This window comes from Cyprinus carpio, chromosome B13 (assembly GCF_018340385.1).
Source record: "Cyprinus carpio isolate SPL01 chromosome B13, ASM1834038v1, whole genome shotgun sequence".
NCBI lineage: Eukaryota > Metazoa > Chordata > Actinopteri > Cypriniformes > Cyprinidae > Cyprinus > Cyprinus carpio.
The window spans coordinates 8437457-8464361 of NC_056609.1; the positions used below are offsets into that span (position 1 = coordinate 8437457).

Consider the following 26905-nt stretch of genomic DNA (forward strand, 5'->3'; position numbering starts at 1 on the left):
CCGCTACTGAAGCTTCTGTCAAGAATGACAAATGAATCCACAAACAACCAATTTGTCAAAATTCCAAACATGATTGTTTCTTTCTAAATTCAGTCCATTAACTTTAAACAAACCGCACTTTGAGGCTTCAAATGAATGACAATCTCCTAAAAATATATCGTTGGAACTATTAAAACTTATTTTAGACAAAAGTTTAACTTAACTGTCCATATGATAGTGTCCATTAATGTAACTGATAGATTATCAGATGTGTGTAAATATAACCTATAATGGCTTTAGTACCAAAGTCGTTGCTTGTTTTCAGTGTTTCAAAAATGCAGTCTGTAATAGAGTTTAAAACATGTTTGAACGAAACAAACCTTTGCAGTAGAAACAGATAATGAGTGTTTACTCAAATTCATTGCTATATCATTTGGTAATTATGAAAGAATTAAATGATTATTGGTGTGAATCACATTACCAGCACTGTGTTAAAGGACACCAGACTGTATGTGTAACTAGAAATGTTTATCAATTCTGTTAAAAGTTAAATAAATCTGTTCTATAAAATCAGGTTTCTTTCTTCATTTGTGTGTTCTGTTGAGATTGTTGTTGAAATGGTTTATATGCCCTCGAATGACTCCGTGGCATTTTGTTTTTTCTGTTTAGGTTCCTTTTTCTGTGAGAATATCTGGTATTTTGTGTGTTAAGAAACAAAAACTTGAAATCAGTGACTTTATGTACTTTTATTTATTCAGTTGACAGGGATCAAAGCATTAGAGATCATGTAAGCAATATTTGCGATCAACCTACATGTGTACGTGCGCAATACTGCAGTCCGACACTGGCAGTGCACAGATTTCTGCACTGTTAATATTTATGTACCAAGTCATTGGTCCATTACTAAGTGAAGGATTGGTACATGAGACGACGTTATGATGAAATTCAATTTTCTGTCTAAAAGAAGCAGTTTAATTATTCAACCAGTTTGCAAATCTTGTCTTGCATAAGCAGTACTAGTGGTTACTATTTGAGCAATTCAATTGAAAAAGAACTATTGTGGTTCTATTCTAAACATTTACCAACACTCTGAGCCTAACACAAAGACCACACGACAAACACCGGCTGCTGTAGCTCATGACACGGCAGAATTGGCGAACTTTGGTGGATTGATTTCCAAACATACAGGAGATGGACTGACAGCAAGCATTGCTACACATTCGATATCAGGCACGAGTTATCAGATTTCTTGAGGTTCCAATAACAGAAGTTATTCTCTAATTAGCTGGTGTTTTATATGCCACTAAAGTTTATAATATAAACATTGAAATAATAAAGTAAAATAAACGGCAAAGGAAGCTCATTCCATACTTGAGAAAATAGTAAAATTCTATATATATTCTCAGAACTGATGATGGAGGAAATCATTCTCTGCTTTAGAGCATGTTTTCCTCCATATGTGCAGGACTGAGATTTAGAAGATAATAAAAAAATGTTGTATCTGTGCGTGATTAAAATTTATATAGATTTATGTTTTTATTTCAGTTCATCCCAACCACCACCCACCCCCACTCTGCCTCCATAAGGAAAGAAAATTAAATGTTTTTGTTTTGTATGCACCAATCTGGTCCATTTCCTCGTGATTTCTAAATCACATTACTGAAATTTAACTGCGTTAAGCCAAAAAAAAAAAAAAAAAAAGGGCAGAAGGACAGTAATTCACATGACAGGGATTCAAGTGATGGTGTACTAAAAGCCTTGCCTCCTGGACGGGACCTTTAGTCCAGATCACCCTTTCAATCAAGAAGATTACAGAGAGAATGAATCTCTAAAGAGCAGTGAAGAAAAGAAATATTGTGCAATAATCAGCGATGAAAAAATGCTAGAGTCAAATCTTCAAAAGCCAATGGATGTTGCATTCATATCTGAAAGAAAAGAGAAAATGGTTTGACTTCCTCTGAACACAAAAAATGGGACTACTTTTTTTTCATATTTATGTTCATATTTATGTTATTGTTTCTCACCTGTGTAACTGCTTGATGTAGCCACTTCTCTTTGTCCCCACTGAGCTTCATACAGGAAAACAGGTCACATACTGTGGGTCGGCCCAGCCTTTCCTGGACAAACCACAGGAAAACGTGCTATGAAGTGTATGTATATGTATATGAAAAATGTGTATGAAATGCAACTTTTAAAAGTGAAATTTTTAAACCCGAGTTCTATGGATGGAAACCTAAAATGGTTCCTTAAAGAGACAGTTCAATCAAAAACAAAAATTCTGGCATCAATTCATGTCATTCTATACACCTAAGACTTTCATTTATTATTAAAATACAAAAGAAGATATTTTTAATGAAACTTGAGAGATTTCTGTTCCTTCATTGAAAGTTGAAGCTACCAAAACGACTATCATAAAGACTTTGTAAAAATAATCCAATCAAGAGTTTGTGTTTACTATATTTGATGTGCCCTATATATGTGTGTTGGTCAATGTTTATACATGAATAAAGTTCTTAATTAAGTCTATTAATCATCTAAAGTGATTGTGTCTCTCTAGAATCTTTATGAACATTTTGGCGCCAAAGTTTTGATGGAGGGACAGAAATCTCTCAGGTTTCATTAAAATTGTCTTTATTTGCATTTGGAAAGTCATAAAGGGTCTTGGAACAGCATGAGGACAACTGATGACAATTTTTGGTTAAACTATCCCATTTATGTGTTTACGTTGTGCTGGGCCTCACCTGTGCACTGGCCCGTTTGCGTAGAAGCCATTTGTCCTCCTCGATGTCTTTGCTGTCTTGCTCTTTAATGTTCTCGCTCTTTGGCGTCTCAGTGGTTGTGCTTATGTGCGTCATCGCTGGCAAAAGCCAGTTCTGCAAAGGCTCCTGGACAGAGCTCTCAGAGTCTGAGGTTTTGAGGTACGGGGTCACCCAGGCAGAGAGGGACGACAGGGCAGGGGACTTGGCACTGTTGCTCGGGTGCAGCCACGCCTCTAGGATGGCTTGAACCTTCTGCTGCTGCTCCTGCTGCTGGCTGGAGGCTTTGTTTGTGGTGTTCTTATTGACAGGAACACCATTCTTATCTCGACCCTCTTTCTTGAGGAGCCAAGCACTGAGGGCCTCTTTTCCACAGTTGTCGTCACAGACACATTGAGCGTAGCTGGCACAGGTCTCGTTGGCTTTGCAGGTGGTCTCGATAGGGATGGTCTTGTGAAGCCACATCTCGATGGGTTCTGGACTGGTGACTGGAGTGCTGGAGGCGGATGAGGGTGGAGTCTTCAGGCACTTGAGCTTTCCAAGGTTTTCGATTTCCACGGCAGTGGTACGTGTGGCACAGCAAGATTTGCAGTCGGACTTCTGTAGCCAATCACTGGAGGAGAAGCTCTCGTAAAAGGGGTTGATGATCTGCTTGAAGCGGTCAGCATCTGACACCGGGCTGGTTTTATCTTGCTTGACCGGGCTTGGGCTGAAGAGCCACTTGCTGAGTTCTTCTTCCTCAATAGGGTCATCCCATTTGTCCTGCTGGTCTTCCACTTCCACCTCCTCCAGATTTAGATCACTTTCCTCGATCATCTCAATCGAGAAGGTTGAGCTTCCGCTGCAGGTTCGCTCACGAACTGGCAAATTCTCCTTCAGAAGCCACGACTCCAGGTCTTGAAGCTGGCCCCAAGCTTTTTGGAAGTCAAAGACAGGCAACTGTCGCTCTTCCTGTAAAGTGGAAGTAAAATGAGTGTGCCATTTTCTAAAGACATGCATTTAAGAGCAGTAGCGCTTTAGCTACAGTCAAGTGAATAATTCAACAGTTCTCAACAAGCGGGTCACACATCGGCTCTTATATCAGACTATAATCACATGATGAAAAATAAAATAAAATAAAATAACAGTTTACCTGAGATTCCTTGGAAACAAGCAGCCAGTCCTGGAGGTTTGTGCTGAGGTGGTGTCCTACAGGAGCGCTGCTTACTGAAGGGTTTCCTAGAAGCCACTCAGCCAGAGGCGAGTCCCATTCAGGATCCAATTTCTAAGTAAACAAGATGGTTATTTTACTTTAGATGCAAATTAACACGCAGGAGGCTACACAAGCCCTGTGTAACATCAAAAACAAACCTGTTTCTTGCAAGAAACTGGGCAGTCCTGGAGAAGCCATGGTCTCTCAGAAGAGTTTGAGGCCTCCATGTGCTGCAGCAGAGAAGAGTTATGAATTCATGTGCTTTGTGTAAGGGTGCACAGGTCTATTATTAGCAATGGTATGAGCACACAGTATTCTGACACGCTCTGCTCTCCCCAGCTACACTGTGATCCTGTCAAAAGTCAACTAGTCAATTTCAATTAGTCTACACCAGGCACAACAGCACTGAACAAAGTGCAAGAAAGTTCAGAATCAATGATTGATGGAGCACACCAGAAATGGAACAGCATTGTTTGATATCCAGTTTAGACAGTATTGCTGATTATACTGGGCTCTGTTTGTGTCGTACCACTGATGTCAGGTGTAGACAGTGTCAGTGTATTCAAATAATTCAATGGTTTTAAGTTTTCATCTAATGAAAACAGTTTTGAAAACATGCTTTGATTATTTTTGCTGTATTATAGTTCTTGCATTAAACAGTTTTAGTCTACTTGGCCATGGTTGAGGTTTGGTCAAAATTGAATTTAAGCAATTTCAAATAAAATATATTGAGATATGTATTGATAAAAGGCTGAAAATATTGAGATCTACTGGAGTTTAAGTCCTTGCCATACTATTAAAAAAATATCCTTTTTCCCCAATATATTAATCTTATAACAACCTTAAGCCTTCATGTCCAAGTCTGCAAATCAGCAATTCCACAAACCTGGGTAGAAATGGTCCCAAAGGATGTGATGGCTTGGCGCAAGCTGCGTGCATCGGCTTGGAAACTCATCTCTGGGCTCTCGTCAGGAGTCAGATTGAGAGAAGAAAACCTGGAGTGACAAAAGACGAGTTTAAAACCCATTACTATCCAATACATTTTCATTATCTACATAGACATTTTTGTGGTTGAAAATCATTGGAGATTGTTTGGAGATTCACAGGAAGACGGGGAAACCACTACATCACCTCTGTTGACTATCGTGACATGTAAACAGTCATTTAACACACTGGAGCAGATTCACAAAACAAAATCATTCTAGAAAAGTCCATCTGGTTCTTACTTTTCCAGGCAGTTGGTGAGCTGGGTGGCCAGATCGTTACTATTGGAGTACTCCAGCTGATGAATGAGGATGTCAAAGTGGCCTTTGAGCTGTAAGAAAACACGAGAGAACAATCATTTCAGCTTTACAGTAACTGAAGCAGAACAGTTTCAATGTTCAGATTACATTTCTCAGAATTATCAAAAGTATCTGTGCTGACTCTTTTATTTTAGTCTTAACTGTAAGTCAATACTTAAAAAAACAAAAAAACACCAGTTTTCCGCAATAACAGCTCAGTTTTCCTGACTGACAGATGGCTGTGTGCACAAATGATCACATGTACTTCTTCAAACCAAAAATGTAAAAATGCTCACCAAATGCAGCTGCTGTAGCTGCTGCTGTAAAGTTTCTCCTTTGAGCTGCTCCACCAGATCAATCTGCTCCAGCAGCCAGACCTCACGAGAGCGAAGGACCTCCAGATGTCTACTGATACAGCTGTGCAGCTGAGACTTCACCTGTGAGCAAGCAGAGGCACATACGTGTGAGTCCTGACGCGTCTGCCTTTGATATGAAGGCGCTCGGATGCCAAGCAGCTTTTAAAACTCTTGCTGTGGTGAATAAGACGTCCCTCCTCCTAAACCGCTGAAGGACAGCCTGCAATGATCTGAGGTCTACACTAATAGAAACAGAGTCCTTATTCATTTAAAACAGAGAAACATTATTATACTCTGATCCATGCAGCTGTTTCGAGAGATTATGGGGAAAGCCAATGAGGTTTCTCAATGAAGCTTAAGTGAATGAGTCTAAATCCTATATACTTGCCTACAAACTATTTTTGAGACAATTTCTCAATTGTTAATACATCTGAACTTGTTTAGCTGTGGTCAAGTAAGCCCTACTCCTTTTAGACTACCTGCATCTAAATAGTAATTATTACCTGTGCTTGTGAGGTGGGACAAATTATGTCATATACATGGATGTTTTCTTATGTTTAGAACACAAACAAGACAATAACATCTCATTGTGCACTAAATGAACTTAAAGCACATTACGAAGCATGTCAGTGTTCACACCCACTAGAAAAGATAAATGATGTTTATAACGAAGTCACACTAAACCGTTAATAACACAAGCATGATTTAAGAGTTAAGTATAGAAATAAAAGATTCAAAATAGGCCAGTGCTTCATATCTTTTCTTTATGACAGGCGCCGTCTCTCACCTCTCTGGAGTTGCTCCTAAGCTGAACTTCAGCTTTGATGACCCCAACGATGGCCTCCTCCAGCTGGGCCCGGGCCTGAGTACACTGCCTGAGTACAGCCTTCTCTTTCTGCCCCACGGATGACATGCTGCGGACAAACAAACAAAACACACCAGAAGTCAATCACTTCATCCTCTATTCTCAAAGGACTGCTTCTAAGCATGACCAAGATTTGAAAGGTTATCAACCAAACAGTTTTGGGATACCATTGATGTTCCAAATAATAACAATCATAATATGATTCTGATTGGAACGACATGAGGATAAGTAAATGATTATTTTAAATACGGCATAATTGCATTTCAGTTTTTCCTCTTCAATTTGTTTACATTTAAAAATTGTTTATGATGGCAATATTTGTGACAATTCGTTTCTAGCAACAAAATAAAAGAAATACAGTCTGACTGAGAACGAGTGATAATTGGTCTGATAGTTAATATCCTGCTGGGCAATTATCATCCAGTTTTATGATTTTTTTGTAAATATTGTGGAAACATTTCTTTAAATGTAATTTCCATTATTTTAAGCAAATTTTATTTTGTAAATTAAATTCTGTTGTATAAAGCACCAATCAAAGTTCAGATACACTTGACCGATTTTGTTTCTCACAATCTTAAAAACCTTTTGATCCGAAGGATTATGCATAACTACTTGAAATATTTGCAGATAAATTCCTTCAAATAAATAGCATTTTGATTGAAGGTTTTTTTTTTTAACTTGAGTTATACAAGGAAAGAAAAACTTTCTGCTTCCAGCATTTATGTGAACTCAACACTGTTCAAAGTATAGTATAAAACATAACAAACATTGTTTTTCCATAGTTTTAGTGACAGTTATTACAATCTGGTGTTGAAAATACTCATTAGAAGTGAGTTTGACAGTGCAGACTTTTACTGGTAGTAGAAAACCCGTATCCGACTACTTCAGCTGTGGCCTTTTTCCTGTGAACTCAAAGCCTCTCTGCCAAACTTAGAGCTACACGTGAGGTATCATTCAATACACAGCTGACAGCATCTCAAGGGCGACATTCTCAGATTCCTGAAAAATCTGTGCAAAACAAAAAAAAAAACCAGTGCACACACCTATAAGAAGAACAGGAAGAGCTGTTTGGTGCAGCTCTCAAGCTGCGTCTTCGATCAGACAGCTATTATTTTAATCTTAAAAAAAAAAAAAAAAAACTTTATGTAATGACAGCCAATAACAGAATTCAGAAGCATCTTTGAGGAGCACAAAAACAGCAGCATCTGCAGTGGACAGAACAAAAGGCCAGTCTCTGCACAGATCTAGAGCTTTCCATCCTGACTGCATGCATGGATTATAAACCAGAGAAACAGGAACAAAACCATATCTGGACATTTCAATTACAACAACTTAAACTAACAAAACACTTAAATATCAGATCTCTCTGAGATTGAATAAAACACAGTAACTGTGGCACTGCCAGCGGTTGCATTAGACAGCAATATCAGAATACTGTAATACCACAGTATTTAAGAAAATACCATGGTACTGCCATAATGCATGTCAAAAACCATGCAAGTTAATACGTCAAAAACCAATAGTAACACCATGGTACTTTTAGTTTAGTGTAACGTTTCGTAATAGCCACGCATGCTGGTATTTACTAAGAATTCACTGTTTGTAGTAATACAACGATACAGATACAAAAAGCCCTTTCGTTTACATCTAATCTAGGTTTACTTAAAACGTCAAGTCAAAGTAGAAATTCGGCTCCCACCTCGTCTTGTCAATCACGCGATAAACAACGATCGTCGATGTAATGCAAGTGTGCCGATGAGCTCCTTTATTGTGATTAGATGAAAGTCTAATTGTTCTCGCAGTTTATCTTCTCCTCGGCCCACAGTGACGTCACTGCAGACGTAGGCACAAGCAGCGCCGCCTCCATCTGCCTCCACTCGAGCCGACGGATTCTGCACGTACACGGGGGCCCACTCACAGGGGCGCGCGACTCACGACACGATCGCGATACAACGCACTCGATGACTTCCAGAAGCGCCCCCGAAACACCACAATCTGACAAACACTGCGCCCCCTGCTTGATCATGGCAACTTCTGCTTTACAAGGAATCAAAAGAGGAACTGGAACTTTAGTTAAATGCTTACATTCTTTAAATAGACTTTAAAAATACCCGCAAAAAATGCTGATTTCAGACCTAAAACTTGAACTTCATCCAAGAGTTTGCAGAATTACAAAGGCATACGTCTCACTAGTTTCAGCTCAGTGTGTGAAAATGTCAAAACTGACATTTATAGGCACATTCAATCAATTAGTTAATTCACTAGAGATAATCAATGCTATAGTGAAAATCATCACATCTAGTATAAACAAATACATCATGAATGTCAGTCCAAATTAAGATAAACAATGCCACAAAGACAACGTGTATGTCAACAAATAAAAACCTATTTGAGAATGAAGCAATGTTTAGATGTAAATGAAAGTCTTCAAGCTACCTATTTATGTTTTTATAACTTAATGACATGTGATTTTTATGAATGCTTTTATCTATATCTGCAATCCACTAACGTTCACTAACCTGGAACTACTTGCAATGATAATATTACGCAACTTTAGAATACATGCAAAGCTTACACTTTATCAAGATGTGAAAATCGCATTAACAAAAAGCTACATTAAACCAAAACTAAATATCTAACGCGGGCACTGAAAATATATATCCTACAGATCGCCCGTCTGTAGCCCCCTTTATGTGCCACATTGCCGAGGACACAGTGAACGATCAACTCATGAAAAGAAAAAATACACTTTTTAAAGACTTGTCATTAAAACGATTCTCAGATGAAGTATACTTAAATATATAATCGTAACAATACAGAAGAAGGCCCGATATTTTACAAATATAGTGAGCTGGTGCACTCACCTCCACTAACCCAGATTCACATCCGACGCCGCATTAGCTAAAAGTGAAATTATTTCTCAAAACAAATATGTCATTGTAGAGACTCGATGTATACATACCTGGACTAGCTGGTAACCTTGTATGGAAACAAATGGGATGTTAATATAATAGGCTTCTGCGAGAAGGCAGTGCCGCGTCCCCTCATGCGCTACGCTACCAGCGGGGCTGTTTTGCAAATCACGCGAGACCATGATCTCGCGATACTACTACGCTCTCAAACGTAGTGCTACCATCTAGTGGCCAGTAAAAACCTTCACTGATTTACAGCACGCGAGCACACGTCACACGACTTTTATTTTGACATGACATGATATTATACGTGCTATAAAACGGCAAGGTTTTGTATGTAATTAATACCTATGTGGTTAAACTCGAGTTAATGTGAAAATACTGGAAGAATATAAGACTCGTATTCCAAGACTGATCAAATGCGGAAGTTTTATCTGCGCGTTTAGCGGAAGTGGCGTCAGACAGTTCCTCGACGATACGTCGAGATTTTACCCCAGCGCTTTACAGCTGGCAAAATAATCCGCGTAAACCTTTTTAATGCTAAACTACAATGAGCGCCAGAGTCAAACTATAGACAGCAGCATCCTGAAATTACTCTGACTGTATTCTAGTACCTGTTAGCGCAAAACAATGTCGGCGTCACAAGGCGGCACAAACACGAACACGGAACCATGGGGCAGTTTTGATGACAACATCATCCAGGTAACCATCATCATCATCATCATTATTATTACTCTAATACAACTTCTGGAATACACACATTATTTACTGTTAATAAAGCTTAGTGTTTCACTTGCTCTAGTGTTCATTTCATAATAAGCTCAAAACTGTCGTGGTAAACAACATTATTATTTAGTTTAGCATTCACCATATATCACAGTTTTTAGTAAACATATTAGCACAAAATTAAAATGTCCTGCATGCTACATAATTGCATTCTCTAACATATTACAAATGTGCAATTGGCTTCATGATTAAATAAATAAATAAATAAGACTGTGGCTGACCCCAGGGCAGCGGTTCGGCGGTGATAGACATGGAGAATATGGACGACACCTCTGGTTCCAGCTTTGAGGATATGGGAGAGATGCATCAGCGTATGAAGGAGGAGGAGGAGGTGACAGCCGAGGCCGCAGCTACGGAGGAGGACAACGGAGAGTATGGGGAGTTTCTCGGGATGAAGGGCTTGAAGGGACAACTGGGCAGACAGGTGGCCGATGAGGTGAGCTCGTGTGACACATGATTCACATTTCCTGTAGCTTTGTGTAGATGAGAGTACTGATATATCTCGTATCCGCACAGGTATGGCAGGCAGGAAAAAGACAGGCCTCAAAAGCATTTAATCTGTACGCCAATATTGACATTCTCCGGCCGTACTTTGACGTGGAGCCTAATCAAGTCAGAAACAGGTAAGATGCACGTCAGGCTTTCTAACAGCGCCTTCTCAGTGTCGGCTGACTCAGTTAAGCAACTGCTTGATCCACAGGTTGGTCGAATCCTTGATCCCAGTCCGAATGATCAACTTTCCACAGGTGAGACACTTCATCATTTTAGTTGTAAGCATTAAGGAACAGAAAGCATTGATGAGGGCAGGGGTCTGGCGTCTTTGAGCGAGGGAGATCAATATTATTATTCTTCTAAAGCCCGCTGTATTGTATTTGAAACACACATTTCTAAGGCCTCTAAATGATCAACTTAATCAAAACTTTGCTGGAAAACTTCTTTTCTGGGATCTGACTGAGAGTTTATACTCTAAGGTCTTTTAGTATAATAAAAAAAAAAAATTGTGGTACATGTCTTATTGCTGTAGAAATTTGTACTGATATTTAAAGTAAACATATAGAAATAACTGTTATATTATTAGTATTATTATTTCAAGTTGAACACCTACTGGACTGAAGCAACTTTTTACTTGATTATCAATTTTTTTTTTAGAAAAAAAGGCTTTTGATCACTCTGTATCATCATTATATCACATTGCATTATGTTTTGATCCCCACTATTAAATCTAAAGAGCTTTGGTCGTAAAACTAAGCATTTAAAAAGTGATATCATCTAATTAATTATTAGGAGATTTAGTGTGTAAACAAATATGTTTATTTATTTTGTATTGCAAGCTTTGTAGGGTTATTCAGTTTTAATCTGTGTACTTGTATTTTGTCTCACGGGATATTTTAGTTTTGAGCTTTTTGAAAAGCCAAAAATGGGACAAAACTGTGTTACTCAACCCACTGGACAGCACAGATTTATAAAAATATGCTTTTCCTCATCTTTTAAACCCAGAAAGTTGCTGGAGAGCTGTATGGACCAATGATGCTGGTGTTCACGATGGTGGCTATTCTGCTCCATGGCATGAAGACATCAGGAACTGTCATTGTAAGCGGGTTCGTCTGCGTCAGTGAGAAATGTCATCCAAAATTGTGATAATGATAGAATCTTATTTTATTGTTTGTTGAAACAGAGAGAGGGTACGCTGATGGGGACTGCCATTGGAACCTGTTTTGGATACTGGCTGGGAGTGTCCTCATTCATCTATTTCCTTGCTTACCTGTGCAACGCTCAGATTACCATGCTGCAGATGTTGTCTTTGCTCGTAAGTACCTCGCATTACCCATGAAGATTGTATATGACATGCTCACGTCATGCTAGGGTTCATATGATCTTTGTTTTCAGGGTTACGGTCTCTTTGGCCACTGTATGGTCCTTTTCATCACTTACAATGTCCACTTCCACTCGCTCTTCTACATTCTCTGGCTGGTGATCGGAGGACTCTCTACTCTACGCATGGTAAAGGAAGAATGAACGAGGGCTAAGATCATATATGTATGTGTAGTCACTATATCCAGCTGTGCCTTCATTGCTTTGTTGTCTTTCTCACAGGTGGCTGTGCTGATTTCCCGTACTGTTGGTCAGACTCCTCGCCTCATCTTGTGTGGGACCCTGGCTGCTCTTCACATGCTCTTTCTGCTCTACCTGCACTTTGCTTACCATAAGATGCTCGAAGGTAAGATGCAGCAAAACAAAATAAATTTGACCTTTTGATTCCATGAAGAACAAAAACACTATTAAAACTGAGTAAATATAAATCACAAAAAAATCCACACTTTTCATTGTTAAATGAACACAAGGAAACATATTATGTTTGTGCATTATTATTCATGCATATGCACTAAAATAACAATACATAGAAATAAACGGCAATATTTGCATACACATTTTTATGCAAAACATTTTAATACATGCATGCAGAGACATGCATTAGTATTTTTGAGTGATGATGCAAAAGAAAGTAATTGTCTTATCATGAGTAAATTAGTTTAAATGTTAATGTCCAAATAAAAATTGCATTATTAATTGCAGTATTACTACTTTATATCTGCAGCACACTCTTTGTAATATATAGTAAATGTAATATATATCATTCTAGGAGTGTGATGAAAGAGATTGTCTTCAAGGCATTATTGTGACCTTTAGTAATTGAAATTCCCTCTGAAATCTAATTTTAGAGACGGTATGTGTTTTTGGTCCTTTTTATTTTTAGCCCATCAGAATGAGGCCAGTTGGAAAACTTTAATTTGTCTGACTTGTAATCCTTACCTGTGGTTGAGCAGTATCTGCATTACTCTACATATATTTGTTGCCTTCTATTTAAATAATGTAAAGCAATCCTATCCACTGATATAAGCACAAATATAACCGCTGCGATTGCAACATTTGTCACACATTGCAAGTCTAACTGGTATGACCTTTTAGTGTCAGTACCAAGTTCCCCTCAAAAATTGTGAAATGTCTAAAAGTCAATGAGGGACTATCAATAGCCTATGCTATCAGGCTACTGTACTTACAGTCAAGATTTTGCTGTGTTTTTCTGTTTGCAGGTATTCTGGATACCTTGGAAGGACCCAACATCCCACCCATCCAGAGAGTGGCCAGAGATGTTCCTGTTGTTGCAAATGCTGTTGTAAATGCCACCATCAAGTCAATAGCTGCAGTTGTACAGTCACAGTGATTATGTATTTGTCTTCTGGGATTGCTCACACAGTCCAGTGAGGCTAGTGTATATATATGTAGGGTCAGGGTAAAACAAAATCATGGGGCAGTCTCTGTTGAGCACCTTGGGCCTGAGCTCAGTTTGTATCTCATATGTTGTTCTTGACGCTGTCATACAGAACTAAAAGGATGTTCTTAGGTCTAGACGGCTTCACTTAATTTTGGCTCCTGTTATTATGAGACACACTATCCCATTTACTCTACACTTGCCTTACTCATTTTTTGCTGATGGTTACAGTCATGTACAGACCTGCTAATATTAGAATGGTTTATTCAGAATATGTATGGATTCCTTAAGGATGCTGATACTAATAATTATTCTAAAGAAACCCTGTTGACATTAAATGCAGCTGGATGTTTGCGCTCTGTGAGAGTGCACTGGTTGTCTCCCTTACTGAGTGACATCACACAACACTTCTGTTTTTAGATCTTGTTGCATAAATAGTTTTTAGATATTTTCACAGTTGCAAAAGAAGTCTTTATCAAGATTCGATAGAGAAATCTTGATCGGAAGGCGAAGTGCATAGAAATACAGAAATGCAATGATATGTTATTTGAAGATGAGAAAGATTGTTTTGGTGCATGCAATTTTTTTTCCCTAATCTATATTTAACCAGCCATTGTGGTGCAGTCTGATTCCTGCTATTTAAAGCTATGGTTGGGAGTGAGGGTTTCCTGCTCTCTCATTATGTTGTCTTTTACATGTGAGCTTCTTATTTAAAGGGTTCTTGTAAAGAGAAAATAAAGAAACGCTGTTGTCCTTATTTGTGATGTTTAAAACTCGGACTCCAATTAAAGCCATTAAACAATACCTACAGTATTTTGTATTAATAGAGCACAGAACAGTAGCTGATGCTCTGAACAGTAACATTTTGCTAAACCTAAACATGGTTAATACTTCATATGATTTGATGTGACTTACTGAAAGCTGCTCTGAGATGAACATACTGTAAATTGTTTTATAGAAGTCAGTGAACTGTAGGAATATTCATGGTTCATATACACTCTCCGGCCACTTTAAATAGGTTTATTAGGTACACCTGTTCAATTGTCATTAATGCAAATATCTAATGAGCCAATCTCATAGCAACTCAATGCATTTAGGCATGTGGACATGCTCAAGACAATCTGTTGAAGATCAAAGAAAGCATCGTAATGAGGAAGAAAGCTGATTCAAGTGACTTTGAACATGGCATGGTCTGATTTCAGAAATTGCTGATCTGCTGAGATTTTTGTGCACAAACATCTCTAGGGTTTATAGCAGTGGTCTCAAACATCATTCCTAGATTCCTGTCAGCAATGAAGAGGTGAAAATTCACACAGGCTCATCAAAATTGGACAACAGACAGTTTGGAAGAAGGTTGCCTGGTCTGATGAGTTAGATTTTTGCTGTGAAATTCAGATGGTAGTGTCATAATTTGGCCTAAACAACATGAAAGCATGGATCCACGCTGCCTTGTATCAATGGTTCAGGCTGCTGATGGTGTAATGGTGTGGGGGATACTTTTTTGGCACACTTGGGGCTCTTTAGTTACAACTGAGCAAATTCCACAGCCTCCTGAGTACAGTTGCTAATCACGTCTTTCCTCTTATGACCACAGTGTACCCATCTTAATGGCTACTTCCAGCAGGAAATGTCACAAAGCTCAACATTTCTCAAACTGGTTTCTTGAACATGACAATGAGTTGAATCTATAAATGGCTTTCACAGTCACCAGATCTCAGTCCAACAGAGCACCATTGGGATGTGGTGGAACGGGAGATTCACATCATGAATGTGCAGCTGATAAAACTGCATGATGCATGATGCTACACTATCAGAAAAAAAAGGTACAAAAGCTGTCACTGGGGCGGTACCTTTTCAAAAGGCACACCTTTGTACCTAAAGAGTCCATATTGGTACCTTAAAGATGCATATAAGTTCCTAAAAGGTACTGCCAATGTGACAGCTTTTGTACCTTTTTTTTTTTTTTTTTTTTTTTTTTTTTTTTTTGAAAGTGTATCATGTCGATAGATCAAAATCTGTAAGGCTTCCAGCACCGTGTTAAATCTATGCCAAGAAGAATTAAGGCTGTTTTGAGGGCAAAGGATGGCATTTGTTCCAACATTAGTGTCACGACTAACCCACCTTTTCTAAAAATGTGTGCAGAATGCAGTGATCTGATTAGCCAGTGTCTGACCCGTATCCAACTAAACGGACAACGTTGGAGCAGATGTTACAGCATGAATTAATTAGACATGATCTAGATTGGAGAGGTACAGGAGAGTGGCTCAGTTACTGATTTCAGGTGTGAGGTATATTGTAAAAGTCAGAGTGGGAAACTATGCTGTCATACTGTATATTCAGTTCTAGATTTTTGTAGTGTGTAGTGTTCATTTTAATGTTCTCATTATACTGATAAAGATAAAAATACTAGGATGTTAAAGACTGTCAATGTGGAAAATTGTCTTGCTTTTCTTCTCCATGCAGGCCATTATAGTGCATCCAGTCTAGAAAAAGCACTCTGGATTAAACGCAGGGTTGGATGAATATGATCCTGACAGGGAACACTAGGCCCTCACGTGTGCCTGCCAAATCAGAGAGCTCAGAGCCTGTCCGCATCTTCAGCCCCATCCTAAACCCAGCATCAAAATGAGAAATAGCAAGACTTAACAATAATAATAATAATAAAATGAGCTAGAGACCAGCTATCATCAGGGGTTCTAGGCATCACATTTTTTAAATCCCAGTCCTTATTTAAAACTTTACATGTTTACTCGGAACATGCAACTCACCTTTTGCATTTAAATTTTTAGATGCACCAGACTTTCTTTTTGTTTTTAGATGGTGTTCTGGTTGACTGCGATGATCAGGGTAAGTTAAGGTGAGTCCATACACTGGGCTGCATTAGGAATTAATTGTGTTTGTTTCATTCAGGGCTCACGTTTCCCTGCTTTCACACAGATAAGGCCATGCAACCAGACACGCTCTGGGTACAACTGGTTATACCATCCACCCTCACATCCTCAGACTGTTGCTGAGAGAAGAGACTGTTGATGTTAGTTTGGATCCATTCGATATATTATTCGTGTGACATTCATTTGGATCAGTTCTGTGTTTGGATCCATTCGATATATTATTCGTAAGACCTACCTGTGCCACAGAGCTGCGATTGGATGACTATTATTTGTGCATGTATATAAACAATGGCTAACAACAAAGTTTTGATATATTTTTATAGTAGCTGTTTGGTAACAAGTGAATACAATAACACTGACACACATTCAGGCAAGAATCAATAAGATAAAGTATATTATAAAACCTTATTTGATACACAAGTTTCTAAGGCTTCTAAATGATCTGATTTTTATAAAGTATGAACACTTCTGGACTGAAGCAACTTGATTATACATAATTTTTGGAAAAATCATGCTAAAATAGGAGTATCAAATATGACACGTCAGGCTTTTGAGAAATATTTATTTACATGTATAGCTCAATCGTCATCGTATTGCATTGCATATATGTTTTGCAAGACATAACTGATATTTATATGCATTTTAAGTCTGCTGTTGTTATGACGTATTGATTTACATTACATGGAATCAGAATTTTATATAACAACTGCACCAAATTGCATATTTTTATTCAGTTCAGGCCTCTGAATAAACCTTTTTTTTCTCCTCGAGTATATGACCTCCATGTTCTCCTGTCATATAATATGAGCCATAAAAGCCTGAAGTATCAAATATTCAAACACATGCAAATATATGCAAACTATTCTCTTTCTTCTTTAAGTGCATTTTTTTTTTTTAGATTTTATCTAAAAGGTTCAATAAGTTTCATTAAAAATAAAAATAAATTTATCTGACAAATTTCATGTGTCAGATATTACAGGGTTAACTGAGTGGTTAATCTGTCAGAAAATTACAGGTTATTTATTTTTACTTTTTTGATGTGTAACAAGTTAATTTGTTTCAAATAAGTTATAAGTTCTTTTGTGTTGTTTCAAACGTTTACATTCTGTTGCAAAACCTATATCCATTTTCCCACTGTGAAAATGTAGGGTACATCCCACTATTTTTTTTATACCCACATATTTTATTTATTTATTTATAAAAAAAAAAAAATAAAAAAAAAACTTGATATGTACAGAAATTCACTTTGTGAAAATAAACCTAGGCTGACAAACATCACCAGGGTGAAGAGTGTGACAACTTGCCCCGGTGTTAATAGATACAACCTACTTCCAAGACCGGAGTAATCATCCATAGAGCCTACACTCGTTACCTTGCGCCCATTTCCCGTTCACTACACTGGCGCTCGGCACAGAGGCGTTCTCTCCTTGTGGCCAATCCCAGCATCAGCTGTCAGGCGGATTACCTCGAGCCTGGAGTCGCCTAAAACCCGTTTCGTTGGTGAGATGGGAACAATTTAACGTGAGCGACGTTTTATATAGTAACCGACAGCACCAGCATCATCATCGTCTTGGGCTGTCGGGAGGCAAACGCACAAAACGCTGAAGTAGACAGCAGCAGCAGCAGCAGCAGTAGCACCACACCTTCCGTCCGCGATATTCCGAGCTCGCCTGGTGCACCGGATTAGACGCCGCGGACCCGACCTCCAGGATCCATAATGCCCGTTAATCGAGCCTGACAACACCGAAATGCTGCCGGGCTCTATTCAGATCACGGGAGAGGCGCTGTCCGGCGCGGAGATCAAAGACATCTGCGACAGTCTGAAGGAGAACAGCGTGCGGCTGCTGTCGGTGCGCGGCTGCCAGCTGTCTGACCGGGACTTCGGCCGCGTGTGTCGCGGCGTGGCGGAGTCGCACTCTCTCGCGCAGCTCAACCTCAACCTCGGCGTGGTGTCCACCATCGGCCGGACCAAGCAGCTGGCAGATGCTCTGAAGGCCAACAGATCCCTCCAGACCCTCTTGTGAGTGCCTCGTCAAGGATTCTTTAGTTGGTCACTATTATTATCATCATCATCATCATCGCGCATATTTATAGCGGTAGGCTATTACTGAGGAGAAGTTTCCTGTCAGTCAGTCAATAGCAGACTTAAATTAAAGAACGGAATCGAGACATTTAGATAACACAGCATCACTGGTGTGCTTTTTGACTTTGACAAATAAACAACTCCCAAAACACATCCAGTAGGCTATCTGCCTTAGCTACTAATCCTGAAACGCCAAAATCTGCAATGTGTGTATTATTGTCTCTAATGATGAATTGATTGCGATGTTCCTCATTTGTACGTCCGCTAAATGAGTTCATAAGAACATTGTACAACAAAATATGAAGGCTAGTAGCTACAGTGTAACCCCAGCAATGCGCTAAAATAATTTCTGCATTTCTGTTCATTTTTTAAAAATAGTTCTTAATGTATTAGTTTTAATGTAGGCCTACTGTATATAATAGAGGCCTATCTATTATTCGTGTTTATAAAATGAGAGTCTGAAGAACTTCCATTGACACATTAGAATGTTCGCTCTCCAGTTCCGAGGGATTCGATTACGTCACTGTAATATTAGAGGCCGCTAGTGTTTCTCAGATCGTTTGCATATTGAATTGTGATTGGTCTTTTTTTCTTTTTTTTTTTTGGTTTGTGTGTGTGTGTGTGTGTGTGTGTGTTTGTCAAACGTATTATTTATATGCATTTGCTATATTGGAAAGTGTTACAACCTTAAGTCATGTTTTGTTTTGTTTTTTCTGTAAATCTTATAATGTGTGTGTGTAACGCAGAAGCAACAGTTGAAACACTTCTGCTGTCTTGAAAGCATTGTCATTTTTCTTCAGGGAATGCAAATGTAGCACAGGAAATAATGGCTGTCTCTGTCCGCTTATCCCATGCCTTTACAGTCTCCACGGAAGTCCACTTTTAGATGCAGGACTGGTCACCCTGAATGGAGCCCTCTCCACGCACCCCTCACTGGTGTCCTTGGATTTGGGGGACTGCATGCTGGGAGATGAGGCAGTTCGTCTCATTTGTGGCATGCTTCCTCCAGATGGAGCCAAATCGGGTAAAACATCACAGCTTCCCAGGAAACACTGTTTACTAAAGACAGTTTCCATACAAAAAACCCTTTGTGATACATTAACATAATATATAATGCGACTAACTGCTTATTTAAGCTTAGAGTTTTTAGTGAATATTACAGTATTTTTCAATTGACTGATTCAATACACCAGGGCACCATTTGATTATGCTAATATGCCAGAAATCAATATCGTTTGCAAAACTGACACATTCTTGTTGTGTTCACACTTCTGCTGCACTCTCCAAACTCCACAGCTCTCAGCGCTTCGGCACATTGTCACTGTGAACACATGGTTAATATAGTTTTGAAACACATTTTCTTCACTTTTATTGAATAATAAATGAAATGGCCTTGACATTTACCTTGAAACTGTAACATATTTAGATATAAGTTTAGCATGTGGAGGATGATGATGATGCATGAGCCAGATGATGAAATCCTAAGGAAAATTAATGGATATATTTGCTCATTTTTGTTGTCATAGCACAAAATGTAAAATTATTCAAAGAAGGCTATGATGGCCCCCAACCTGGGGCAAGTAGCCCTCTTTTACTTTCACAAACTGTATTAAATGAGTTTTGATATTCTACAGAGTATAATGTCATAGATCACTATTTTTCCAGAGATGCGAAATTAGATTAATTAACCTCAAAACTTTTTTGAAAGATATTCGGACTGTAGAACATTGATAAAGACTGTGTGTAAGGATTTCATTGATTTTGAGAGTGGTTTTTCTGTGTGTAATTCGGGAAAATTAGTACAATTCTATTAATAATGTATATCTAAATGAAAAATACTGTAGCAGTAGTTTTAAATCTAGCAGCAGGCTTGGCTCTGTGGTGAATTAACAATGCTGTTTTATGCGATCAATAATACTGCACAGGGCTTAAAGAGCTTACGCTGAGTGCCAACCCAGCCGTCAGCACGCAGGGTTGGGCTCGACTGGCCATCGCCGTGGCTCATAGCTCACAGTTACGGGTCCTCAACCTCGACTACAATCCCTTAGGTGAGCGATTTTCTGCATGTTTAAGGTATGGATGTATGATGGACATGATACACAGATATTGTTTTAATCAGTATTAATAAGCTCACGAGTTTGCTTTAAACGTTTGTAAAGTGAATTGCGTGTCATGGTTTGACACAAATCTATTTAACAATTAATTCAAGGAGGCAAGTCTTTGCCTGAAGTACAGTGGTCGATGTAGATGTTATATACTGAGACATTTATTTGCTGACTGTTGCTCCCCGGTGAATGAAACTGCCACCCAAGCGTGCAAATGTTTCTGCCGGAGAAATGCAGGGGTTGCACTTTGAAAACCACTTGGTTTGCACCTTGCACTCGAGTGTCTGTCTCAGCTTTTCCCATTGCTTGTGGTTTCCAGGGGATCACATTGCTGGGATGCTGGCTGTCGCTGTTGCATCCAGTCGAACTCTTGAAGTTCTGGACTTGGAGGGAACCGGCCTCACCAATCAGTCAGCACAGGTATATTCCAAACACAGAACTACAGCATGAAACATGGGGATTTTTGAATATATTTATTCAAATTAATTTTTTTGCTTGTTTTTTTTTTTGAAGCCTAACAACTGTCTGTTTCACTTGTGTGAAGAGATCCTTTGACTGCATGATGTGGGTTCACAGCAACAGCCTCCAAATGCAAATGGCACACTTAGAATCAACTCCAGACCTTATATCTGCTTAATTGATGTAGAAGTAATGAAGGAATAGTCCACATCTGTCCATGAAACTTATGGTCCCTTGAAAAGGGGGGAGGTACATATCAAAGAGCTGTAATTTCTCAACTTTTCCTCAAATTTTGATTATATAACAGCAACCTGAATATGTTTTGGTCAGCAGCTAAAATAATAAAAATTGTGCTTGTGTCTGAATATGTTAGGACTCAACTAAATATATATATAAATATATATATATATATACACACACACACACACACATACACAGGTGCTGGTCATATAATTAGAATATCATCAAAAAGTTGATTTATTTCACTAATTCCATTCAAGAAGTAAAACTTGTATATTATATTCATTCATTACACACAGTCTGATATATTTCAAATGTTTATTTCTTTTAATTTTGATGATTATAACTGACAACTAAGGAAAATCCCAAATTCAGTATCTCAGAAAATTAGAATATTACTTAAGACCAATACAAAGAAAGGATTTTTAGAAATCTTGGCCAACTGAAAAGTATGAAACATGAAAAGTATGAGCATGTACAGCACTCAATACTTAGTTGGGGCACCTTTTGCCTGAATTACTGCAGCAATGCGGCGTGGCATGGAATCGATCAGTCTGTGGCATTGCTCAGGTGTTATGAGAGCCCAGGTTGCTCTGATAGTGGCCTTCAGCTCTTCTGCATTCTTGGGTCTGGCATATCGCATCTTCCTCTTCCCAATACCACATAGATTTTCTATGGGGTTAAGGTCAGGTGAGTTTGCTGGCCAATTAAGAACAGAGATACCATGGTCCTTAAACCAGATACTGGTAGCTTTGGCACTGTGTGCTGGGCCCAAGTCCTGTTGGAAAATGAAATCTGCATCTCCATAAAGTTGGTCAGCAGCAGGAAGCAGGCTGTGTTGACCTTGGACCTCAGAAAACACAGTGGACCAACACCAGCAGATGACATGGCACCCCAAACCATCAGACTGTGGAAACTTTACACTGGACCTCAAGCAACGTGGATTGTGTGCCTCTCCTCTCTTCCTCCAGACTCTGGGACCCTGATATCCAAAGGAATTGCAAAATTTACTTTCATCAGAGCACATAACTTTGGACCACTCAGCAGCAGTCCAGTCCTTTTTGAAGCGAGACGCTTCTGACGCTGTCTGTTGTTCAAGAGTGGCTTGATACAAGGAATGCGACAGCTGAAACCCATGTCTTGCATACGTCTGTGCGTAGTGGTTCTTGAAGCACTGACTCCAGCTGCAGTCCACTCTTTGTGAATCTCCCCCACATTTTTGAATGGGTTTTGTTTCACAATCCTCTCCAGGGTGCGGTCTTTCTTATTTCTTGTACATTTTTTTCTATCACATATTTTCCTTCCCTTCACCTCTCTATTAATGTGCTTGGACACAGAGCTCTGTGAACAGCCAGCCTCTTTTGCAATGATCTTTTGTTTCTTGCCCTCCTTGTGCAAGGTGTCAATGGTTGTCTTTTGGACAACTGTCAAGTCAGCAGTCTTCCCCATGATTGTGTAGCCTACAGAACTAGACTGAGAGACCATTTAAAGGCTTTGCAGGTGTTTTGAGTTAATTAGCTGATTAGAGTGTGGCACCAGGTGTCTTCAATATTGAACCTTTTCACAATATTCTAATTTTCAAGATACTGAATTTGGGATTTTCCTTAGTTGTCAGTTAGTATCATTAAAAATAAAATAAATAAACATTTGGAATATATCAGTCTGTGTGTAATGAATGAATATATAAGTGCTGTCAAACGATTAATCACATCCAAAATAAAAGTTTTTGTTTGCATAATATATGTGTGTTCTGTGTATTTTTATTATGTATATATAAATACACACATAGGCCTACAGTATATATTTTGAAAATATTTACATGTATTTACAATATAAAAAATTACTTTTTTCCTGAAATATATACATGCATGCGTGTGTATTTATATATACATAATAAATATACACAGTACACATACATATATTATGTAAATAAAAACTTTTATTTTGGATGTGATTAATTATGATTAATCGCTTGACAGCACTAATATATATATATAATATTTTTTATTTAATGTTTTTTATTTTGATTAATCGCTTGACAGCACTAATATATATATATTGCATAATATTTACTTAATATTAATTTTGACACCTGTATGATTTTAATTTTTACAATACTCATTTCTCAAGTCCTCCAGCTTTTGTCAGTAAGTTTTTGTACACTACTGTCAAAACGTATTTTGTTTTTTTTTTTTTTTTTGGTGTCAGTTTTTTGCTGCATTTCTAAAATACCTACCATAGAGTTCACTTTCATTTCTGAAAGAGTAAACACTATTCATAGGACTTGTTGATTTAAATCAGTGATGAATAATGTGTAAATTCATGCGGGTAAGTGCTGTGTGATGCATGCAATGTAATCTGTTCAGTGGTTTCATTCATTTCACCCTTGAAAGGAGACAGGGCATGTAGATCAGATCTGTACTTTATAAACCATAAGAGCAATCCAAAACCTTTTCCTATCACCTCCTGCTGAAAAATAGCACTGTGGGGGAAAATAATGGATTAAGCACAACTTTAAGCCATAATTCCTCTGTCACCCGCGTGGCATTGCAGCTTTCTCCTGTGAAACACAAAATGAGATGTTAAATCTTAGACTGAAAGCATCACAAGGTCTATACAACATGACATCACTAAACAGATAAAGTATCCCTTTAAAAGCTCTCACACCTTCTCTGTTCATAACTCTCCACTAGAGGGCAAAGTTGTACAGGGACTTTCTTCATGCTCTCAGTGTTCATTCTCCTGTCAGGATAGTTGTAATGACTCTGCTTGGTGTCACTGGGTGGTAAAATACGCATTGGTTGCAATCTAAGCAGGGTCATCCAAGTATTTGTGCCAACTTTCCCTAGTAAAAAAAAAAGTAATATATTTAAGATACATTTATTTCATACTCAAAGTAGAGTTCAATTCTATTAACATATTTACTGACATGTCGCTCGATCGCAAGCCTTCCATGTTTCTCTGTGGTCAGGTCTTCCTAGACATGGTGGAGAACTACCCCACCAGCCTGCGTGTGCTGGTTCTAGCCGAGAACGACATCAGCCCTGAGCTGCAGCAGCAGATCTCTGATCTCCTCTCTGAAGGCGAGGAGGAGGAGGATAAGGACGGAGAGGCGCGCGGACGCTCGGTGCCCCCCAGGGAGAAACCCGCCTGGGTTCCCCACAGCAGTAAGGGCTGACCAGCCTCACTCTCTCTCAGCCTGTTCTCTTTGCTTCAAGACCGTTTCATTTAGATTTCTCTTCCGCTCTCTCTTTCCCTCTTTGTGTGTGGATGACTTTCCTGGAGTAACTGCTTCTAAGAGGCTGGGGCAAAAGGGAAGTACAGAAATTGACATCACTCATGCATTGTTTAGGAGAGATCATTTCTACTTACGAAATAGAAATATGGATTTCTTATAAGGGCCAAGTTGTGAGTTCTCTGTCCTGTATATCCTGAAGTCATTAGACTTAGAGGTTATTATTAGCAAGGTTCAATTTGAAAAGAATAGTTCGGCTGGAAATGATCATTCTCACATCACTCCAAACCTATTTGACTTTCTTTTTACGCAAAAGATGAGAATCCTGGCCATTCCTTTCCATATAATGAAAGTGAATGGGGACTTGTTGGAGGTAAAAAAAAAAAAAAAAAAAAAAAACTTAAAAGTATCAAAGAAGTACTCCATTTCACTAAAACCAATGACGTCAATAGTGTTGATGCTCCATTTTCACAGAAAGACTGTTATACTCATTGATTTTCAGAAAAATAGCCTACATTTTTTAATACATTAATGATTTTTGGTACATTCTACAGAAGTGGAATGGATTACTTTTTTTGGTACTTTAATGTTTATTACAGTACCATTACTGTACTTGCCTGTTCAAAAGTTTGTTTGTTTTTTTAAAGATATTTATTCAGAAAGAACACAAACTGTAGACTTTTAGATCATCAAATACACTCTGTTCTAACTGAACATGTATTTATCAAGGAATCATGAAAAAGCCTTGCACAAAAACTATTAAGCAGCACAACTGTTCTTAACATTGAAAATAATGAGCAGCAAATCAGCATATTAAAATGATTTCTCATGTGTCTCATGATGCTGACGATCACAGGAATTAATTATATTGTAAAATATATTAAAATAGCAAACTGTTATTTTAAATTATAATAGTATTTCACAATATTTTTTTGTGATCAAGTAAATGCAGCCTTGGTGAGCAGTATAGTGTAGGCCAGGATGTTTTTCAAAAATACAGCGGGTAAAAGAAAGTCAATGCAGGTTTGAGGGTGAATAAAAGATGAGAGAATGTGAACTATCCCTAGAAAGAAGAATCTTTAGTCGTTCAGAACTGGAAAAGCCAAATTCCTGTCCTCTTCACACATTGTCTCTGACCCTTCCAGACTCCTCCAGCTCCCAGATGGTCCTGATGACATCAGGACTGGGTGAGAGCTTTTTGGCAGAGACAGAGATGTGATTCTGGAGCTGCCCATGTTTTGCGAGACCACCAGCTAGTGCGCAGCCTCTCACGCCGCATGACCTGTAGCACTTAGCGCAAGACAGTTCAAAGCTGGAACAGAAACCTTAAACACCAAGTGACTTATAATACGCAATAGTGAATTATTTATTTTACAGATGTACAGTCTATTTATAAATCTACTGTATTTAACCAATAACAGTATACTCTGTTAGATGAGCTGTATAGGGTTAATGTTATGGCCTGATGCCTGAATAAATCAGTTTACAACTTTTTAAATGCTTTTTGCTTGGCTTTTTTGTTCTTGTGTCTACAAACAGGGAATTACTGCTAAAATAAACCAGCCAGATATATATATACACACACACACACACACACACTGACCAAAATTTATTCAGACACCTTTAACATTTCTCACATTATAACAGTTTAATTAAATACGACAATAACTCGGTGTCAGAACAAATGAATCTTGATAATGTCAGATAACTTTGATAGAAAGGTGTGTAATGAATTAGGTTGAATAGTTACACATCATGGTCAGTTACCAAGCGATGCTTAATTTTGTTCAGTCTGTGGTGTAAAAAGGTCACATTAGCAATTTAAGAAAAACACTTGAGCAAAACATGGTTAGGTCAAAGTGTCTGAATCATTTTTGGACCCAAATTTTGATCAGTTTTATTGGTAGTCCACCGTATGAAGAATTTTTGGGTATGTCACAGTATCCTGACTTACATGAACTATAGTGTCCTGCACCCACTAGTAAAAAAAAAAAAATATATCAAAAATGATATCTGGTGTCTGAAAAATTTTTGGTTTAATGTTTATATGACCAGTGTTCTCTCCCGTGAACACCTGTCTGTTTCCATTACACAGGTGTGTGTGCTTCACAGGCTTCAGTGTGGTGTCTGATGTCTGGTCATCGCTGTGTCTGTTCACAGTCTCCTTCATTTGGATTCGGGCAGTTGTGCAGTGTAAATACGATACTCCTACTCGGAATACATTGGAGCATTAAAAGTGCCGTAGCGCAGTGAAAACAGGCAGACCTTACCATTACAGTCACATCGGCGTCATGTTTTCTCTTCAGTGATATGGTTGAAAGCTTGCTGTTTTTGGAGATCCGTTTTTCTTATGGAATCAGCTGTAGAGTCTCAGTGTGGTTTTTGAGGATTTGAGTATGAGGGAATAAAAAGCATTTGTGCAGAGTGGATAATTCAATCCACCATAGAGTGTGGTTCACAAGCATTGTGCAGCACACAGCCAAAATGTATTT

General features: G+C 38.5%; 4 protein-coding genes across 7 annotated transcripts in view; 3 read left to right on the plus strand and 1 right to left on the minus strand.

Moving 5' to 3' along the window:
• LOC109088027 (mitochondrial import inner membrane translocase subunit Tim23-like) overlaps positions 1-552 on the plus strand; it is a 5961-nt gene extending 5409 nt beyond the window's left edge. The window contains exon 7 of the mRNA XM_019102203.2: positions 1-552. This exon is cut by the window's left edge and continues 103 nt beyond it. Coding sequence (XP_018957748.1) covers positions 1-10 — 10 coding nt within the window. The 3' untranslated portion in view covers positions 11-552.
• Positions 553-710: 158 nt separating this feature from the next.
• On the minus strand, positions 711-9548 carry LOC109100594 (nuclear receptor coactivator 4-like). Of its 3 annotated transcripts, none has more exons than XM_019114034.2 (10): positions 9394-9548; positions 6354-6480; positions 5507-5647; positions 5154-5242; positions 4814-4922; positions 4086-4157; positions 3868-3999; positions 2721-3686; positions 2004-2096; positions 711-1904 (listed from the first exon to the last, which is right to left on the minus strand). In XM_019114034.2, exons 2-10 carry the CDS (start codon positions 6477-6479, stop codon positions 1899-1901), a joined length of 1734 nt encoding a protein of 577 aa, XP_018969579.1. In that variant the 5' UTR covers position 6480; positions 9394-9548; the 3' UTR covers positions 711-1898. The 3 variants fall into 3 exon arrangements, with proteins under 3 accessions (XP_018969579.1, XP_042592277.1, XP_042592278.1); XM_042736343.1 differs by lacking the exon at positions 9394-9548 and adding an exon at positions 8131-8285; XM_042736344.1 differs by lacking the exon at positions 9394-9548 and adding an exon at positions 7475-7496.
• Positions 9549-9649: 101 nt separating this feature from the next.
• LOC109088026 (protein YIPF3) lies at positions 9650-14204 on the plus strand. Its single transcript, XM_042736345.1, has 9 exons — positions 9650-10045; positions 10356-10565; positions 10646-10752; positions 10830-10875; positions 11627-11719; positions 11805-11936; positions 12017-12130; positions 12224-12347; positions 13222-14204. Exons 1-9 carry the CDS (start codon positions 9974-9976, stop codon positions 13350-13352), a joined length of 1029 nt encoding a protein of 342 aa, XP_042592279.1. The 5' UTR covers positions 9650-9973; the 3' UTR covers positions 13353-14204.
• Positions 14205-17534: 3330 nt separating this feature from the next.
• Positions 17535-25907, plus strand: lrrc73 (leucine rich repeat containing 73). Of its 2 annotated transcripts, none has more exons than XM_042736346.1 (6): positions 17535-18311; positions 19238-19398; positions 20300-20422; positions 20799-20899; positions 24150-24345; positions 24464-25907. In XM_042736346.1, the coding sequence occupies exons 1-6, from the start codon at positions 18040-18042 to the stop codon at positions 24574-24576; spliced, it is 966 nt and encodes a 321-aa protein (XP_042592280.1). In that variant the 5' UTR covers positions 17535-18039; the 3' UTR covers positions 24577-25907. The 2 variants fall into 2 exon arrangements, with proteins under 2 accessions (XP_042592280.1, XP_042592281.1); XM_042736347.1 differs by having other exon boundaries at positions 17539-18311; positions 25559-25907.
• Positions 25908-26905: the final 998 nt, after the last annotated feature.

Bases quoted from the DNA above. Each gene is read 5' to 3' on its own strand.
- lrrc73 (XM_042736346.1), top strand. From the start codon at position 18,040: ATGCTGCCGGGCTCTATTCAGATCACGGGAGAGGCGCTGTCCGGCGCG. The intron at 20,423-20,798 runs GTGAGCGATTTT...TGTGGTTTCCAG, and splicing joins CCTCGACTACAATCCCTTAG to GGGATCACATTGCTGGGATG. The intron at 24,346-24,463 runs GTAAGGGCTGAC...ACTTTCCTGGAG, and splicing joins CGCCTGGGTTCCCCACAGCA to TAACTGCTTCTAAGAGGCTG.
- LOC109088026 (XM_042736345.1), top strand. From the start codon at position 9,974: ATGTCGGCGTCACAAGGCGGCACAAACACGAACACGGAACCATGGGGC. The intron at 10,046-10,355 runs GTAACCATCATC...GGCTGACCCCAG, and splicing joins TTGATGACAACATCATCCAG to GGCAGCGGTTCGGCGGTGAT. The intron at 10,876-11,626 runs GTGAGACACTTC...TTTTAAACCCAG, and splicing joins GAATGATCAACTTTCCACAG to AAAGTTGCTGGAGAGCTGTA.
- LOC109100594 (XM_019114034.2), bottom strand. From the start codon at position 6,479: ATGTCATCCGTGGGGCAGAAAGAGAAGGCTGTACTCAGGCAGTGTACT. The intron at 5,648-6,353 runs GTGAGAGACGGC...GCTTGCTCACAG, and splicing joins TTAGGAGCAACTCCAGAGAG to GTGAAGTCTCAGCTGCACAG. The intron at 3,687-3,867 runs GTAAACTGTTAT...TCCACTTTACAG, and splicing joins TTGTTTCCAAGGAATCTCAG to GAAGAGCGACAGTTGCCTGT.